Source organism: Narcine bancroftii, chromosome 2 (assembly GCF_036971445.1).
Source record: "Narcine bancroftii isolate sNarBan1 chromosome 2, sNarBan1.hap1, whole genome shotgun sequence".
Taxonomy (NCBI): Eukaryota; Metazoa; Chordata; class Chondrichthyes; order Torpediniformes; family Narcinidae; genus Narcine; species Narcine bancroftii.
In genome coordinates, this window is record NC_091470.1 from 23,537,125 (window position 1) to 23,556,404 (window position 19,280).

The following is a 19,280-nucleotide window of genomic DNA, read 5'->3' on the forward strand; positions in this document are numbered from 1 at the left end:
CCACTGAAACTATCCTCACATAGGTCCATTTCCTTGTTAAATGCAGACTAGAAGATTTTGGCTAAAGCACTAGCTAATAGGCTAGGGTAATATTTATCTAAATTGATAAATCCGGATCAGGTTGGCTTCATTAAAAAGACATTCTGTGGTAAATTTAGGCAGATTATTCAGTATAATTCATCTGGCTACGTCGAAAGTGAACCCGGATATAACTCTATCTTTGGATGCAGATAAGATATTCGATCGAATGGAGTGGCTGTTATTATTTAAAGTATTATAAAAGTTTGGAATGGGCCAAATATTTATTGATTGGATAAAAACCCTCTATCATAAACCACGGGCCAAAATTATAACTAATGGTCAGATGTTGTCAATGTTTCCTTGGAGTAGATTGGGCAGACAGAGGTGCCCATGGTCTCCAAGTCTCTCTGCTTTAGTGACTGAACTATTAGCAGAGGCTATAAGGAGGGATCCAGACATAAAGAGATTCAGAGTTGACTAGGAAGAGCATAAATTGATTTGTTTGCAGATGATGTGCTACTGTATTTATCGGATCATGATAAATCTTTCGCAAAACTACAAACCACACTGGAGAAATACGAAAGAATTTCTGGTTTCAAAATTAATTTGGAAAAAAGCGAAATTATGCCACTAACAAATTTTGATTATGAAAGATACCAAAAAGGAAGTTGGTTTAAATGGAAACTGGAAGGAATTAAATACTTAGGAATAAGTAGATAATGACAAAAAATTGTACAGACTTAATTATCTCTCCTTGCTTGGAAAGATAGAAGAGGATTTACAAAGATGGAAGAATTTGGCTATTACATTAGTCAGGAGGGTTAATTGTGTAAAAATAAAAGTGATACCAAGATTGCAATATCTCTCACTTGTTGCCTATTCCTTTACCTTGGAATTTTGTTTTTAAAAAGATACTCAATGGACATACAAGACAGTTTCTTTGGAATAGTAGTGTCTAGGATCTCCATGGAGAAAATTACATGGGAATATAAACTGGGGGGAATTAAGACTGATGGATTTAAAATATATATATTATCTAGCAGCCCAGGCGAGGTTCCTTTGAAGGAGGAAGTTCTCCCTCATGGATCCAAATGGGATTATATAGTGAGAAAGGGGGCAGCGAAGGATTTTATTTACAAATGGAATGTCAAATTAATAACAAAAAAAATCAGATAACCTCATTTTTATACATATGATTAAAATTTGGTACGAGATTAATGAATGTATTGGAAAAAAAAGTGGGGTTATCACCAAAAGCACCACTGTGCCAGAATGAATTGTTGCCCATGAATTTGGGTAATAGAATTCTAAACATTTGGTATGAGAAAGAAAAGAGGTACATTGAAGATTGTTACAAGGAAGGACTACTTATGTCCTTTGAACAATTAAAACAGAAATATGATTTTTCAAATGAAACCTTTCACTGCTTCCTTCAATTAAGGTCCTTCTTGCAAGAAAGATGGGGTCTCACATTGGACCCACCCTCAAGTAATGAGGTGGAAGGGATGTTTTGGCTGGGAAATTTATACCTAGGATGTATTTTGTTCTTCAAGGTGGGCCTACAAAGATTGAGAGAAAGGTAGGATTGAGATCTAGGTGTAGCAGAGGAGTATTGGCTTAATTAATGTTTGGATAGTATGGCATTAACCATCAATGCAAGATATGGATTGGTTCAATACAATTTTCTACATCAATTATATCTCCCTGTTCAATATTCTCTAAATGCAGTAATACATAGCAGGGACTCTAACTTCTGGTAATCTAGTTAAATGAAAAGCTAACTCAACAGACTGGACATCAAAATGTAGTATGTTGACAAGATTCACTGAGTCCCATAATACACGAAATTCATATTAGAGAAATCTTTACGAAAATACAACGAGAATAGGCTAGCTGTGAATATGATTCTCCTTTAAAACGTGTTGCAAACATGCACTTTAAAGAAAGTTAAGAGTTTAACAATGATGATAGACTTATAAAGCACTTAACTTTTACATTTAGATAGAAGCATGATAGCATGCCCTTTCAGCCCACAAGCCTGTGCCACCCAAAGGACCTACAACTATCGGTATGTTTTGATGGAAACCAGAGCCCCTGGGAAAAACTCACTTGTCTTGTAAAATTTCATTCAGGACCTGTTCACCCTTGTGACAAAACAACTTGCAATAAAATCACGACATATAGCAATTGTGTATTCATTAATAATTGAAACCAGTGGCATAGAAACAGTCCCCTCAGCCCAATCCATCAAGGCAACCAAGTTGCTCATCTAAGCAAGTTACTATCCATGTACCTGTATAAATGTCTTTTAAATATAGTAATTGTACCCACCTGTACCACTGCCTCTGGCAGTTCATTCCAGTTACCTGAGTAAAGAAAGTTGCCTCTTGTATGCCTGTTCTCTAATTCCTGTGCAGTAAAACATTTGGAAGTTCTAAACAAAATGTATACCTTGTACTCCCTTCAAAAGCAGATCAACCCCATTCTTGTAATAGTTAAATGCAGCTTCATAATCCTCATTGACCTCCTTGTCCAGTGCTAAGCGGATCTGTTTTGCTGCATCCACCAAGTAGTCTCGTTTGCAAGCTGTACTTCTGGTGGACTGCTGGCCCTCCTGGGCACTGGGAGACACTCTGCTCCGAATCTGTTCTAAGTAGATGCGGGCTTGAGACAGAGGGCGAGAGCAGGGATCAGCATCTTGCCCAGTTGGCCGCTCTCCTGCAAGGCTGTTCATGGTAAGTGTTTTCAGCATTCAGTCTAGTACCAAGCCATAGTTGGTGGAAGGAAAAGAAAAAAATTCAGATCAATCTACGTGATACAAGCATAAAGACAAAAAACTTGTTTTAAATAATAATTGCCTTTATTTTCAAACAATTTTTATTTCATATATCATCAAGGTGAGAAGAACAAAATATTTCATTATGTTTCCAGCAACTATTCCCACATTACAGAGGCGAGATGCAAATTAAAGCTCTCTATATTGTTTCAGTATAACCAATTCCCACTGTAGTTGTTTGACATTTCCACCACACATACTTTCTGTCCTGCAACTCTTCCTAAATTAACTCTAAGTTCTACATTCAATGACACTTTGCTACTCTAGTCTGGATTGATGATTTGTTCTAATGAACTGAAATTGAGAAATAATTATTAGGAAGGGCAACAAAATGGGAGAGGGCTAGTCCAGTTGCCACTGGTGATCAAAGACAAATTTTGACATACTCCATTTATTTTAAAAAAAACGATGGTATTTTGAAAGATAAAACTGCAGTTCTCTCTTCTTTCACTGTAGTACAGAAGTCACCTTGCATTAAAATATTATGCAGAAATACTCCTCGCAGCTGCACTGGAAAGCCAATCCAATTCCCCAAACAAGGGCTTTATTTCTCAACTTTAACATAACAATTACAGCACGGAAACAGGCCATTAGGCCCTTCTAGTCCGCACCGAACCAAACACCCCTTTCTAATCCCACCTCCCTGCACAATGCCCATAACCCTCCATCTTCTTCTCATCCATAGACCTGTCCAACCTTTTCTTAAATAATACAATTGACTCCGCCGCCACTATTTCTCCCGGAAGATCATTCCACACAGCTACCACTCTCTGAGTAAAGAAGTTCCCCCTCATGTTACCTCTAAACCTCTGCCCCTTAATTCTTAACTCATGTCCTCTTGTTTTAATCTTTCCTCCTCTTAACGGAAATAGTCTATCCACATCCATTCTGTCTATCCCTTTCATAATCTTAAATACTTCTATCAAATCCCCTCTCAACCTTCTACGCTCCAAAGAATAAAGACCCAATCTGTCCAATCTCTCCCCATACTCCAGATGCTTAAACCCAGGCAACATTCTGGTAAACCTTCTCTGCACTCTCTCCACTCTGTTTATATCCTTCCTATAATTAGGCGACCAGAACTGCACACAGAACTCCAAATTAGGCCGCACCAACGTCTTATACAATCTCAACATCACCTCCCAACTCCTATATTCCATGCAATGATTGATAAAGGCCAGCATACTAAAAGCCTTCTTCACCACCCTATTCACGTGAGTTTCTACCTTCAGGGAACGATGTACCGTCACTCCTAAATCTTTCTGCTCTTCTGTATTCCTCAATGCTCTCCCATTTACCACATATGTCCTATTCTGATTCTTCTTACCAAAATGAAGCACCTCACACTTATCAGCATTAAATTCCATCTGCCATTTTTCAGCCCACTTTTCTAAGCAGCCCAAATCCCTCTGCAATCCTTGAAAACCTTCTTCATTATCCACCATTCCACCTATCTTAGTATCGTCTGAGGAAGAGAGGGATCAACTCTTTTCTAGATTTACACTTATTCCATGAGAAAGTCTACTTCCTTGAATCACTGGCAAGCTCAGTTTACTGACATTGGGTGACAGTGTGGGGTCCTTGATCTGATGCATTCCAGGTTGTGAGGGCATTTCTGTTCAACACAAAAGATGAAAAAGAAACACCAATACATGTTCAATTCTGGATGGTAGACGATGTAGAGGCAATGTTTTTCCATTCATCTGCTTCACTTGTCCTTCTAGGTGTTGCACATTATGTATTTGGGAAATTCCTCTGGAAAAGACTTGCATCCTTTTGCATGGTAGGATGTTAGAGTGAATAATTATCAAGGTGCCATTTATGCTGAATGGCATTGATCGGTGAGTATTAAATGTTACTATAATCATTCAAGTCAGTCAGATGTATACCTTTGTACTTATATCCAGTGTCTTGCAGATTTTGGGGAAATTAGAAAGTGAATCGCCAGTCAAGAATTTCCATGATCAGACTAAACATATATCCCTCATTCTGACCTTCCAGCAGAAGAAAGATTATTGACAAAGATGCTCAGTGAGCCTCTTCAAAAAAAAATCCCAACAGCAATATCCTGGGGCTGAGAGGATTTTCCCCCAAGAAAAAAGATGACCAACCCTTGTGCCTCTATCAATGGGCTTTCTTCCCCATTTAATCCTAGTTGATCTATTTCAACAAAACTGTTGTGCTGCAGCAGTGGGTCTCAACCTTTTTCCACCTTAAGTAATCCCTATGCCATCGGTGCTCTGTGATTAGTAAAGGGTTGCTTAAGGAGGTATGTGAGTGGGAAGGGAAGGTTGAGAATCACTGCTCTAGTCTCGATTGTTACAGAAATATTTTGCTTGAGAAAAATTGTCAATGGCCCATTTTTTTTGGAGTTACGAAACATTGCACATAACAAGTCAATTAGGGACGATTAAAAGAGTGGTTTTCAAACTTTTTCTTTCCACCCACATTCCACCTTAAGAAATCCCTTAATAATCACAGAGCACTATGGCATAGGGAATACTTAAAGTGGAATGTGAATGGAAAGAAAAATGTTGAAAATCACGGTGCTAGAGAATAGGGAGGTTTTAAACTAGTTTGGCAGGGGTATGGGCACCAGAATGTGAGAGCAGAGAATAGGGCATGATGCTTGTGAGGAAGAACAAAACATAAATGTAGTCAGTTAGAGGGCTTGAAATGTATCAATTTCAGAGATAGTATCATGGTTTTACGAAGGGAGGTCACTGCAGAGGGAGTGTCAACTGAGACGGTGTTGGTGGAAGTCAGAAACAGGAAGGGAGAAATCTTGTACTAGGAGTAGTCCATAGGCCCACAAATAGTCCTCATGATACTGAGGAGCAGATAAGCAAGAAGATTTTGGAATGGTGCAGGAAATACAGGGTTGTTGTTATGAAAGATTTCAACTTCTCCAATATTGACTGCAAGAAGGATAGATGGAGCTGAATTTGTCAGGTGTGTGTTCAAGAAGGATTTCTGACACAATATATGGACCAGCTGATGAGAGGAGAGGCCATACTGCACCTAATTCTGGGTAATGAACCTGGTCAGGTGGTGGACCTCTCAGTGGGGGGGGGGGGGGGGGGCATTTTGGTGAGGGGGAACCACAACTCTGTGCTTTAACATCCATAAATCTTCGTCCGCGAAGACAAGCCAAAGAAAGAAAGACAAGGATAAAAGCAGACAAAATGGGAAAGTGTTTAATTGGGGAAAGGCTAATTACAATAGGATGAGGCAGGAACTAACGAGAGTAAATTGGAAACAGATGTTCAAGTGTGAAAGCACAGAACTCATGTGGAGGGAGTTTAGGGACCACTTGTGCTAGGTCCAGGGTAGGTATGAAAGCAATGGTAGGAAAAGGGAACCGTGGGTGATGAGGCAGCTGGTCAAGAGGAAGGAAGCAGACATAGGAACATAGGAAGCAGGAACAGGAGTAGGCCAAAAATGGCCCATCGAGCCAGCTCCACCATTCAATAAGATCATGGCTGATCTAATTTATGACCTAACTCCACCTACTTGCCTTCTCCCCATATCCCCTAATTCCTCTATCATGTAAAAATTTATCTAACTGAATTTTAAATATGTCTAATGAAGCAGCCTCAACTACTTCCCTGGATAGAGAATTCCAAACGTTCACTACTCTCTGGGAAAAACTATTTTTCCTCATCTCTGTCCTAAATCTACTCCCCCAAATCTTGAGACTGTGTCCTCTCATTTTAGTTTCCCCGGCCAGCTCAAAAAACCTTCCTACATCTATCCTATCCATGCCCTTCATAATCCTATATGTTTCTAATAAGATCTCCTCTCATTCTTCTCAACTCGAGCGAATACAATCCTAGACGATTTAATCTTTCATCATAAGTCAACCCCTTCATCCCAGGGATCAACCTAGTAAACCTCCTCTGGACCGTCTCCAAAGCCAGTACATCCTTCCTCAAATATGGAGACCAGAACTGGACACAGTACTCCAGGTGCGGTCTCACCAGTACCCTATACATTTGCAACATTACCTCCCTACTCCTGAATTCAATTCCTCTAGCGATGAAGGCCAACATTCCATTTGCCTTCTTAATAACCTGCTGCACCTGCAACCTAACCTTTTGCGATTCATGCACAAGCCCTCCCAAGTCCCTCTGAACAACAGCATGCTGTAGTTTTTCACCCTTAAAGTGATATTCAGCTCTTCTATTTTTCTTGCCAAAGTGGATAACCTCACACTTACTAACATTGTACTCCATCTGCCAGACCTTTGCCCACTCATCCAGCTTAACTCTATCCCTCTGCAGACTCTCCACATCCTCATAACAATTTGCTTTTCCACTCATCTACATTAGATATAGGAAGCAGGAAAAAGGAAGGGCTCATGAGAAGTACATGGTAGCCAGGAAGGAGCTTAAGAAAGGATTTTAGAGAGCACGAAGAGGACATGAGAAGGCATTGGCATGAAGAATTAAGGTGTTCTTTGCATATGATGAAAATGAAGGTGGGGTTGCTCAAAGATAAATGAGGCAACATGTGCCTGGAGGCAGAGGAAGTAGGGGATGTCCTAAATGAAGACCTTTCTTCAGTATGCATGAGAGAAAAGGATCTTGATGGGGGATGGGGGGTGGGGGGGGATGGTTTGAACAGAATAGGTTTATGTGCTGAACAATGTTGAGATTAAGGAAGAGGAAGTGTTGGATCTTCTTAAAAAACTAAGATTGGTAAGTCCTCGGGGCTAGATGCGATATACCCCAGGTTGCTGTGGGAAATGATGGGAGAGCTAGCTGGGGAAGTGGCTTTGACCTTTGAGTCTTCTCTGGGCACAGGGGAGGTGCCAGAGGAATGGAAAATAGCAAATGTAGTCCCCTTCTTTAAATAAATGGGATAAGAAGAATTTGGGGAATTTTAAACTGGTGAGTCTTACATCAGTGGTGTGCAAACTATTGGAGAGGATTCTTAAGGATAGGATCTATGAGCATTTGGTGAAGTGCAGTCGACTCAAGGATAATCAGTATGGCTTTGTGAAAGGAAGGCTGAGCCTTTAATTGAGATTTTTGTGGAGGCAACAAAAGACACTGATGAGGGTAGGGAGATAGATGTGGTCTAGAAGGCATTTGACAAGGTCTCCCATGAGAGACTTAGTTTAGAAAGTCATGAGCCATGGGATCCATGGAACCTTGGCTGCGTGGATTTAAAAAAATGGTATGCATGTAGAAAGCAGAGTAGTAATGGAGGGAAAGCACTCTGCCTGGAGTCAATGACTAGTGGAGTTCCACATGAATCTGTTCTGGAATCCCTGGTTTTTGTGAGTTTTTTTTTTAAATAAATGACCTAGATGAAGAGGCAGAAGGATGGGCCAGTAAGTTTGCAGATGATACAAAGGTTGGAGGAGTAATGGAATGTGCTGAAGGTTGTCGTAGGTTACAAAAGGATATAGACAGGTTGGAGAGTTGAGTGGAAAAGTAGCTGATGGAGTTCAAACCGGAGGTGAAGCATTATGGAAGGACAAACCAGAAGGATGAGTACAGGGTTAATAGTTGACTATTTAAGAGGGTGGATAAACAGAGGGATCCAAATCCAGCCATCCCTCAAGGTCATTGGGCAGGTTGCTAGGCCTATGGGATGTTAGGCTTCATTAATAGAGGGATTGAGTTCAAGAGTCAAGAGGTGATTTTGCAATTCTACAAGTTACTGGTGAGACCACACTTATTGTGTTGACGTAGCCATTGAGTAGGTGGAGCAATATCCTTCCATCTGAGCAACACTGCCTGCCTAGCCATAAGTAAAAGTGAATACATGCACATCAGATGCCATTAGAGTTATGCTACCCTCTCCAACAATACCAAACAGTTAAATGATTAGGCTTAAAATTAAAAAATATGGAAAAAGTTTGACATACTTCATGCAGTATTTCTCAAGGCTCTGGCTTATCCAAAACACATGAATTAATGAAGCATCTCCACTGTTGCATTTGAATTTAAATTTTCAAATACTGTGGAGACTTTTTATGAATTATTTTTTGAATCTCTGATTCGATATGAATGTAGAAGTGTTAACTAATAAGGTAATTTATCAGGTTGATAATTCTTTTTCTTCTCCTTGCCAAACAGCTTAGTTTTTGGTAGTGGGTTTAGATCTTTTTATATTACTGCAATATAATTTGTTTAATTGAAAATGCAGGGTACCTTGGATGAATTAGTATGATCCAAGTAAAATGTACTATTTTTTGACTTTTAATATATATTCTTATGTACTCTGAATTTTTTGATGTGGAACTTCAAGTTCAGTAAAAATATTGTTCTGTTCTGGTCACCTCATTATTGGAAGAATATGGAAGCTATGGAGAGGGTGCAGAGGAGACATACCAGGATGTTGCCAGGATTGGAAAATAAGTCTTATGCGGCAAGGTTAGCAGAGCAAGGACTTTTCCCTTTGGAGCAAAGAAGGGATTAGAGAGATCTACAAGATTATGATTATTTGGGTGAACAGCCAGCACCTTTTTCCCAGGGCAGGAATAGCAAACACCAGAAGATAAAGTTAAGGGAGAGAAGTTTAGGGGAGAAATCAGAGACAGGTTTTTCCAGAGAATTTTGGGTGCCTAGAATGCCTTTGGCAGGGATGGTGGTGGAGGCTGGATCAATAGGGGCATTTAAGAAACTCGGACAGGAACATGGATGGAAGAAAAGAATTAGAGGCTTACAAGATAGGGAAGGTTTAGTACATTTTTTTTTAAAAAAAAGGAATATGGTTTGGCACAAAGTAAGGGCCGAAGAGCCTGTACTGTTCCATGTTCTATAAAGTCAGGTGGTTAAAGCAAAAACACAAATACTGCATCTTTGAGCAGGTTTTTTAAGAGCAGATTAATGGTCTTGCGAATGTCTTTCTCCCCTCCCCTCCCCTCCCCTCCCCTCCCCTCCCCTCCCCTCCCCTCCCCTCCCCTCCCCTCCCCCCCCCCCCCCCCCCACCACACCATTGCTCTCAGGATAGAGAAAAATGAAAGAATGGGATTGACATCCTGAATGTCACTTTCTGCTACCTAACCACAACTGATTCAGCCATTTGTTCTCATTATACATTCTTTAGCAAATAAGGAGATGAATATGAGGGGAAGGGTTTGGGAGGATAAAACAACAATCATTAAGAAAACCAAAACACTTCAACTTAGTTGCTCTTCTGGTAGATTCAATGAGTTAAATTAAATTATTTAATTCCAGAGAACTGTAACCTGAATTGTTCAAAAGTCAGAGATGAACAAAACCAGCATGTGGGCGAGGAATCACAAGAACAGCTGCAATGGGAGACAGAACTGGGCAGCAAGGATGGCCTTCAACCAGCCTCACTGACTCAGGGAGTGACCAAGCAAGTCTGCCATTCCCATCTCTACTTCACTCAAATCAGCCTCAATTTTGCTGCTAGGGGTTAGTGGGGGAAAAGAAGGCATATGTCTCATTCCTGCCAAGCAAAAGATGCCTGAAGCCCCACAAAGCCAACAAATCCATCCAAATTTTCTCCCAAATGGTTGTTCATAAATATGGGTAACTGCAAGTCAGTCATTCACAAGAACTGCTCTTGGCCCTCTTCGAGGCAAACAGGAAAAAAAAGCACACCAACCTCTACTTTGAGTTGTTGGTTTGGATATGTCTTCAAATACTCTACTGAATTTTTACAAGTGTTCTGCAGAAAGTATACCAACTGTTTGCATCATGGCCTAGTAAGGAAACTCAAGAGCCCAGGAATGCAGGCTGCAGAAAGTGGCGAATCTCGCCAAGTCCATCACGGGCACCAACATCCCAATCACTGAAGACATCAAGAATGGCCATCGCATTAACTGACTACAATCTTTGGTGATACTCTCAGACAGAGGTACAAAGATCCAAGTCTGGCACATCCATGTTCCAAGAGGTTCTTTTATAAAAAAAAAGCTATCCAATTCTTGAACTTGCCCTAACACAAACCATAAACTACTCCAGGACCCCCAGAAAATCTGTCTGCACAATTGGAAAATTACCTTTTTTGCAGTAAGTGTAAATATTTATCTATCCTTTTATATTTATCTCTTTTTCTCTCACTTGGCATATTGTGATAACTTAATGAACACAGCTCTAGTTGATACATCTGTGTGGCTGCAGCAAATAAAAATGTCAACGTCTCTGTACATTGTACTTGTGTAAATGGAAATAAATTCTTACTCTCACCCGTATTATGCAAATTACTTTAATAAGATGGAATTGAAGTTTCATGAACCCAAGAAGCTTGCTAAATTATAGGGGCTCCCCTAATTATAATGGTCTGACTTACGATTTTTTTGAAGTTACGATGGTTTGAATCCGCATCTTTCAATTTTGAATTCCAATCTGCTCCTGCGCTTGCGATACATTGAATGCTACACTTTGGAATTCTTCAAACTTTCTTCAGGCCCAGTGTGCTTTCAGCCACGTACATTGATTTTTTTTCAGTGTGGAATAAAGGTATTCAAAATTTAATTATAATAAAATGGTAGGTGTGGAATTCTTTTTCGACTTAAGATTTTTTCGAACTACGATGGGTTTGCCGGAATATAACCCCATCGTCCGTTGAGGAGCACCTGTATTGTCAAAAGGAATTACTGGTATCCACGATCAATCAACAATACAGGTATGAGTCGGAGAATTTATTTGTGCATGAAGGACTAATCCATCAGTGACTCACATTTCTGCTTCAGAAAGCAGATAAAGCACATCAGCAGCTTATTTGGCAAAATAAGAGTTAACAGTAGGCTGAAGGCATTTAACAGTGGTGATACAGCAACCACTCCACCCCACGCCATAAGCATAGCATAAACCAAATCCTTGAACACAAGACTTCTCCTTGTGGATTGGTTGCTGATGGCGTCATCCTTTTACAACATTCACAGGCACAAACACCCACCTGTGGGAGCTTTGTGTTTTGTTTGATTCTTTTCGGCTTGTGCACATCTCACTGCAGGGGAATGGAGTGAATAGCACCAAATAGCACCACCTACTAATAATTACTATTGTGCCAAATTAAAAATCAAAAGCACAAAGAACCACTGATTTTTTTTCCAACCTTCCTAATAAAAACTGTTGGGGGAAAAAAAAGGTCTGTTCTCATCCAAGCACTAAGCCCGTCTTGGTTTTACCTCCCAGTTCTGATGCAGGGTCTCAACTGTCGGACTCTGGCTTTACCTTACTCTTAATTTAGTCTCTGTGTGGTCTGAGTCTAGCGTGTTCTTTGAATGAAGTGATAGGAGAAGTCAATTTATTACACAGCACAAGAATAAAACTTAACAGAGCTCTGGGTCAATCATTAGTTCATAGGTCACCTGCACAGTGAGCTATTCCCCAAGACTGACCCCTATTGTGCAGTTGGCTCAGTTTATATAGATCAACCTTATCATACAGAACAAAAGTTGGCTTCCTTTGCTAGATCACAAAGATAAGCGTATACAGAGCCGTTGTCATATCCACACTCCTGTTCGGCTCCGAATCATGGGTCCTCTACCGGCATCACCTACGGCTCCTAGAACGCTTCCACCAGCGTTGTCTCCGCTCCATCCTCAACATTCATTGGAGCGCTTTCATCCCTAACGTCGAAGTACTCGAGATGGCAGAGGCCGACAGCATCGAGTCCACGCTGCTGAAGATCCAGCTGCGCTGGGTGGGTCACGTCTCCAGAATGGAGGACCATCGCTTTCCCAAGATCGTGTTATATGGCGAGCTCTCCACTGGCCACCATGACAGAGGTGCACCAAAGAAAAGGTACAAGGACTGCCTAAAGAAATCTCTTGGTGCCTGCCACATTGACCACCACCAGTGGGCTGATATCGCCTCAAACCGTGCATCTTGGCGCCTCACAGTTCGGCAGGCAGCAACCTCCTTTGAAGAAGACCGCAGAGCACACCTCACTGACAAAAGGCAAAGGAGGAAAAACCCAACACCCAACCCCAACCAACCAATTTTCCCCTGCAACCGCGTCTGCCTGTCCTGCATCGGACTTGTCAGCCACAAACGAGCCTGCAGCTGACGTGGACATTTACCCCCTCCATAAATCTTCGTCCGCGAAGCCAAGCCAAAGAAGAAGAAGATCACAAGTCATCTCCTGTTTTGCAGATATCTGGGGTGTAGCGCTCCCATCTTAATCCTCCAGGCCAGACTATCCTGTTGTTTTGATCAGAAATTAATTCATCCCCAGATATTTCTAATCACCATTCTGTCCCTGTCTGGCCAATTTCTGCTGTTCTCTTTAACACCTCCTCATGCCTTAATCTTCCTCCTAGACTGGTTTTCCATTCCCTTTGTTTCTTGCAGGCCATTCTTTGTTCTGGTCTGGCCTGTGTCTCCTGTGCTACTCCCCACCTCCTTCAGTTGGAGCATTCCTCCTAAATCGTTTTATGCATTTCCTCTCCCTGTATTTGGGAGCAGACCATTTTGCTCGGCCAACTTTGCTCCATGCTGTGATTGCCACTTAATCGCATTCCTCTTTTCCCCTGAACCATGCAGTAAATATAAACTTATTAATTAATCATTTCTTTCATAATGTTTTAACCCCTAGATTCCAACACAACCCAAAACCCCACAGATGGCGTTTGACCTGGTGAGTTCCTCCAGCTGTTTGTTTCTTTTTGCTCCAAATTTCAGCATTCGCAGTTTCTTGTGTGTCCAGTACTTATTTCAATTAGATAATCAAATAATTAACGATTCTACTCTGTAGTAGTCCATTTCATCTTTAGCCAGGCCATCTTCTGGAACAGCTATTTAACCAATTTATTTTTCAAAGATTACCTCAATTTAAAAAGGTAACTGAAGCTACCAATGTGAGTCACCAATGCTTTTACTAACTTTTGTCATTTACTTGTTTGGTCATTCAAATTCTCGTCAGTCAAAATCACAAACCATCCTTTTTTTGGTTCTCTCTGCTCTCCCTCTCTTTCGCCACATTTTTACTTGTTCTCCTCAGGACAATGAAATGCAAATGATCCAGAGCATTCATTCTATGACTGTTATTTATTGATCCTGCCTAACCTCCCAAGTACTTTCAGGATTTGTTAAATTGTATTTTACATCGATGAAACTTTTTTTTGTCTTAAGTATGCTACACATGTCCACAGATAATTGAGGAAAGAATATTCTCAGTTTTGGGTTAATAGTGAAACCTGTGCCCGCTGGTAATGAAACAATGGGCAAGGTTAAATTATTTGCTTCCATTTGCATTATCTATTCATATATCCATAATGCTTATTTAAGAATCTATAAACACAACCTCAAGCTATTTTTTAAAGATTATTAGAATTTTTTAAAAAGGGAACATCACCTTGAATTTGACACATTCCCAAATCTAATAAATGTTCCTTTTAAGCAAAAATAACATTCAAATTTACCAATGACAAATACAGATATAAAACAATTGTTCAATACTCCCTTTAGCCGAGCTGATATTGAGGACATGCTTTTGCTTTACAGCATACAGCTGTATCTTATTTTATTCTTTCCTCTTCTAGAACAATTTTGTCCTTTTTACATATCGTTTACTTCCCAAAGGAAGGTGTGCTATTAAAATTTATCATCCCTCTTCCATAGACTAAGATTTTATAATGATTTTAGATGACAATCAAAGCAAATACCAGATAATGTCACTGAAGTCAATCTTCCCTGTAAATCAACAGCACAGAAAGGAAAGTATGGTTAATATAGTCCTGGAATTCCATATTTTGTTTTATACAGGTATTGAATTCTAACAGCAGGTTGGTTAATAATCTGATGGTCAAAGATTCTCTGAGAAGTTTGAATTCAAAATGGGAGTTCGCAGCAGTAGTAAGAAAGATTACTTTTTTTTAAATTATGTCAGTAAATAAGAAAGCATTCTTAAATCTCAAATGAATTTCACATTTCTTTGTGGAATAAACTAGAAATGTGGTACAGGTACTGCTACAACCAAGCAACCAATTCTTAATTGCCAAAAAGTTCATGGATTAGCGAATTTTAAAAAATAATTTTTAAAAATTGACAATAAATTGAGATTGAGAAGCAGAAACCAAGCAACTAGCAAGAAAAACAAATATTTTATATTTACATAGAAAGGAAGGGATTAGTTTTTAAAAATCCCTTAGAATTAAGCAAGCAAAATTACAATATTTAAAGATCTATAAATCTCCTTTGTGAACAGAGACCAAGTCACAAAAAAGACAATATTCGAAAAAAGATAAGGAGTCCAACAGAATTAGAAACTTGAACTGACATTAAAAAGGATCAACTAATGAAGGAAGTAATGGTAGATGCTGGCATCTCTCTTCTTCTGCTACATCGGCACAACTACTTCGGTGATGCCTCACGTACCCATGATCAGCTCATCGACTTTATCCACTTTGCTGCCAACTTCCGCCCTGACCTCAAATTCACTTTTTCCATCTCTAGTAACACTCTCCCTTTTCTTGATCTCTCTGCCTCCATCTCGAGAAACATGCATGCAACAGACATCTTCTACAAACCAATTCATGCAGCTACCTCGATTACACCTTTTCATACCCTGTCCCCTGTAAGGATTCCATTCTCTTCTTTCAATTTCTCTCTCTGTCACATCTGTTCCCAGGATGAAGCCTTTCATGCCAGATCATCAGCGATGTCCTCCTTTCTCAAACAAAGGCTTTCCCTCTACCACCATCAACTCACTCATATATCCTCCATTATGCCTTGGCCCCCTCCGCCCCCAGGTGCAACAAGGACAGGATTTCCCCTGTCCTCACCTACCACCCCAATATATCCTCCTCTGCCAATTCCGCCACCTACTACACGATCCCACCAGACATATTTCCGCTCCTCCCCACCTTCCACAGGGACTGCTCCCTCTGTGACCCCCTCGTTTACTCCTCCCTCCCTATCTGTAATGCGTGTCGAAAGAACCAAAGACGTTGATCCAAACCAAGGCTTCTATTAACTAAAAGACTGGAGCATATCACAAGTAGGTCGACCAGTCCAGAGCGACCTGCTCTGGCTAGGAGCAATCCTTTAAGACCTGCCGGTAGGTGTGACTACACTCTCAGCCAATCACAGTCATCCTACACTACCATCTGTACATAGACACATTGGTGATAGAATCTGGACTATCACAGGCACCTACATCTGTGACCACAGAAGATAATCCACTTGTGCCCTTAACTCCTCCCTCACCACCATTTGTGGCTCCAAACTGTACTTCAAAGTGAAGCAACACTTCAAGTGAATGTGCAGGGGTCATCTACTGCATCTGGAGTAGTCTGCAGTCTCTTCTACATCGGAGACTGGACGCAGACTGGGAGATCACCTCATTCAGCACCTCGGCTCTATCCACCGGAATAGCGTGAATCTCCCAGTGGTCACCTATTTCAATTCACTATCCCAATCCTTTGCTGACATTATTTGTCCATGGTACCATGCACTGTCAGACTGAGAGACATACAAATTGTAGGAACAACACCTCATTTTCTGTCTGGTCACCCTTCAACTGGATGGCATTATCATCAAAATCTCCTGTTTCCAATTCTCCCTCTCCTCTCTGACCCCTGTCTCCTTTCCTCTAGTTCTCTCTCTCTCTCTTTCCCCTGTCTCCTTTCCTCTAGTTCTCTCCCTCTCTCTTTCCCCTGTCTCCTTGCACTGAGCCAAAATAAGTTCTTACCTATCCTCTTATATCCAACTAACACCCTTTGTTTGTTAGTCTGGACTCCACCCCCTCCCATTCTTCCCCCTTTCTCTCCTAGCCTTTATTCAGATGCCTGCCTGCTTTTTGTTTATACCTTGAAGATATATTACCAAGATGTTGGTAATATATCTTTACCTCCTATGGACGCTGCAAGACCTGCTGAGTTCCTCCAGCATTTACTGTGTGTTTTTGCCCAAAAAGCAATGACTAACACACTTTTTAAAAAATAACTGGCTGCAGAAATAGTGGAAGTATTAGTTTTGATTTTCCAGTACTTGCTAGATTTCAGAGCAGTGTATTTTCTAAGGATACTGCCTGATTTGGTGAGCATGCCTTACGAGGATAGGTTGAGTGAACTTGGTCTTTTCCCCTTGGAGCAACAGAGATGAAGTGTGCACTGATTAGAAGCACTGATCATATGTGGATGGCTATAGGCTTTTTTCCCCCTCAGGGATAAGGTGTTTAGAAGTACAGGGAGGATACAAGAGGTATGTTTGTCCCCCACTTAGAGAGTGATGGATGCATCAAATGCACTGCTGGCAACAGAGTTGGATGCAGGTACAACAGGATCTTTTATGATTAGATAGGTACATGGAACTGAGAAAATTGGAGAGTTATGCAGTTGCGAAATTCTAGGCTGTTGTTAGAGTAGGTCAGCAAACACTGTGGGCCAAAGAGCCTGCATTGTGCTGCAGATTTCTATGTTCTATGCTTCTGGGCTAAGTGTAACACTGGAGTGTCTCGATAAGGGTTTTATCCAGAAACATCAAAAAAATTTCCACAAATGTGGCTCAACTCACTTAGTTCCTCCAGCAAAATGCTTTTAGCTCCAGGAAATCATGGATATTCTCCTCTTCGTTAATAGGTTCCATCCATTCAACACCAACTCATTCAATGCTCCATTGAATAATTCCATTACCCACCATATTTCTTGTTTGGCCCCAAGCACAAAGACAGAAAATGTTGGTCAAGCAGCATCCCTGGGAGAAACAGAATCAAAATTAATGTTAAGGGCTTTTCATTGGAGGGGGGGAAAAGTGAGAAAGCAAACATGTTTTAAGTCACAGAATGGGGAATGGAAGATGGGGCTGATCAATGATAGGGTGCAGACCAACATAGTCAAGGGAACAACTATTTTAAAATCAAAAGTTAGAGACAGAAATAAAATGAAATAATGAAAATGAAAAGTATGTGAGGGAGAGAATAAAAGTTGCTTGAAACTGTTAAATTTAGCATCTTCTCAGCAGCTTCAATGTGGCCAGACAGGGAAAGTGGTGTGCCTCGAGTTGACCTTGGGTGTCGTCAGAGAAACTTGGGAGCAGAGGATAACAAGGCCATAGAGAGTGGGACAGAGAATTAAAGTGATGTCTGACTAGAAGGTCAAGGTCACCCTTCGAGAGGGGCTCTGCAAACTAGTCACTCAAACTAGATTTGGTATTTTGAGATATAGAGGAGACCCAGTAAATAGCTCCTGCATTTTCTGTTTTTGTTTTTTTTTGGATTTTTTTTCCCCCAACAGCAAAACGTAAATCCTTATCCACGCCTCTGAATCTCTCTATAAACATACACAACCTAAATATGCAAGCACATGTTGAAGCCTGAACCAAGCAAATTAACAAACACACACACTCACTCGCTCTCCGTCATAAAACTCTTTAATTAGTATTCCTTTTACTTTTTCTCCTGTTGCTCAATGTTCATTCCCTCCACAATTATTATAGACAAACAATGCCTTTCATCTTATCTCAGCTGATGGACACTTTAAAACATCCTCTTTCTGTAATTATTCCCAAAAATTGGTAGCTGGCATTCAGACATCCTGATGTGTTCTTTTGCTCACTTCTTGCTTTGTTTCTTCAGCCCTTCTTTCCACTCTCCATTTAACTGCAAACATTGTACAAAAGCCATGTTAAAATTTAGACATACAGCACGCTAAAAGGCCTTTCCAGCCCACGAGCTTGTGCATCCAATTACACCCAATTGACCTACAACCCATGTACATTTTGAAGGATGGGAGGAAACTCACACAGACACAGGGAGAACATACAAACTTCTTACAGAGCCAGATTCAAACCTGAGTCACTGGCAATATAACACCACTCCCCCAACACTTTTCTTTTTTGCTTAATTGCACCCCAACAACTCTCATCACACCACTGCCTTTCTAATTTTAATCACACACCTCAGTTGGAAAAGTTTGGGTTTGGTCCATTCAGCCCAATTTAAAACAAAGTTAGTACATTTTTCTGCTTTATCTGCATATCCCTTCATTCATCCCAAAACCATCCTTAATTATTAGCTTATTGAATGACCAAACAGAATTTATATTTTGATTCCTTTATAAAACATCTATGAATAAACCTTGTTAAACAGAAAAGTCTGCAGAAGCTGCAATTGAATAACAATACACAAAAGTGCTGGAGAAACTTAGCAGGTCACACAGCATTCATAGGGACATAACCATTTCATCCCTGAGGCCTTCATCAAGATATGAGGAAAAAGTAAGCAGGCACCTGAACAAAAGTGTGGGGGAAGGAAAGGAGGGAAGGGGGAAGTGCATATGGCAACAGGCAAGAGGTGGGAGGGTTGAAGAGGGAAAAAAAAGTTGAAAACTGATGGGGGGGGAGGGAGAGAGGGAGAGAGAGAGAGAGAGAGAGAGAGAGAACACAGAAACTGGAGAAGGGGCATGAGAGTGCAGAAACTGGAGGAGTGAGAGCACAAGCAGGCAAGAGAGCAAACTGTAGAAGTCGAGATTAATGCCATCTGGGTGGAG

At 40.7% G+C, this 19,280-nt stretch overlaps 2 protein-coding genes across 8 annotated transcripts in view; one reads left to right on the forward strand and one right to left on the reverse strand.

The window, feature by feature from the left end:
• Window positions 1–19,280, reverse strand: part of rps6kl1 (ribosomal protein S6 kinase-like 1) — a 62,692-nt gene that overhangs the window by 28,540 nt on the left and 14,872 nt on the right. For 3 of the 7 annotated variants that reach the window (XM_069916124.1, XM_069916121.1, XM_069916122.1), the window contains exons 2-4: window positions 18,141–18,391; window positions 17,308–17,487; window positions 2,473–2,778 (exon numbers count right to left, since the gene is read on the reverse strand). In XM_069916124.1, coding sequence (XP_069772225.1) covers window positions 2,473–2,773 — 301 coding nt within the window. In that variant the 5' untranslated portion in view covers window positions 2,774–2,778; window positions 17,308–17,487; window positions 18,141–18,391. Of the gene's footprint in view, window positions 1–2,472; window positions 2,779–11,134; window positions 11,662–17,307; window positions 17,488–18,140; window positions 18,392–19,280 lie in introns of those variants that run through there. The other 4 variants (XM_069916126.1, XM_069916127.1, XM_069916123.1 and 1 more) reach the window with 3 other exon arrangements.
• The window catches only part of LOC138752852 (cation channel sperm-associated auxiliary subunit beta-like), a 149,028-nt gene continuing 144,848 nt past the window's right edge, over window positions 15,101–19,280 (forward strand). Inside the window, exons 1-3 of the mRNA XM_069915474.1 lie at window positions 15,101–15,367; window positions 15,422–15,542; window positions 16,959–16,995. Coding sequence (XP_069771575.1) covers window positions 15,101–15,367; window positions 15,422–15,542; window positions 16,959–16,995 — 425 coding nt within the window. The remainder of the gene's footprint in view (window positions 15,368–15,421; window positions 15,543–16,958; window positions 16,996–19,280) is intronic.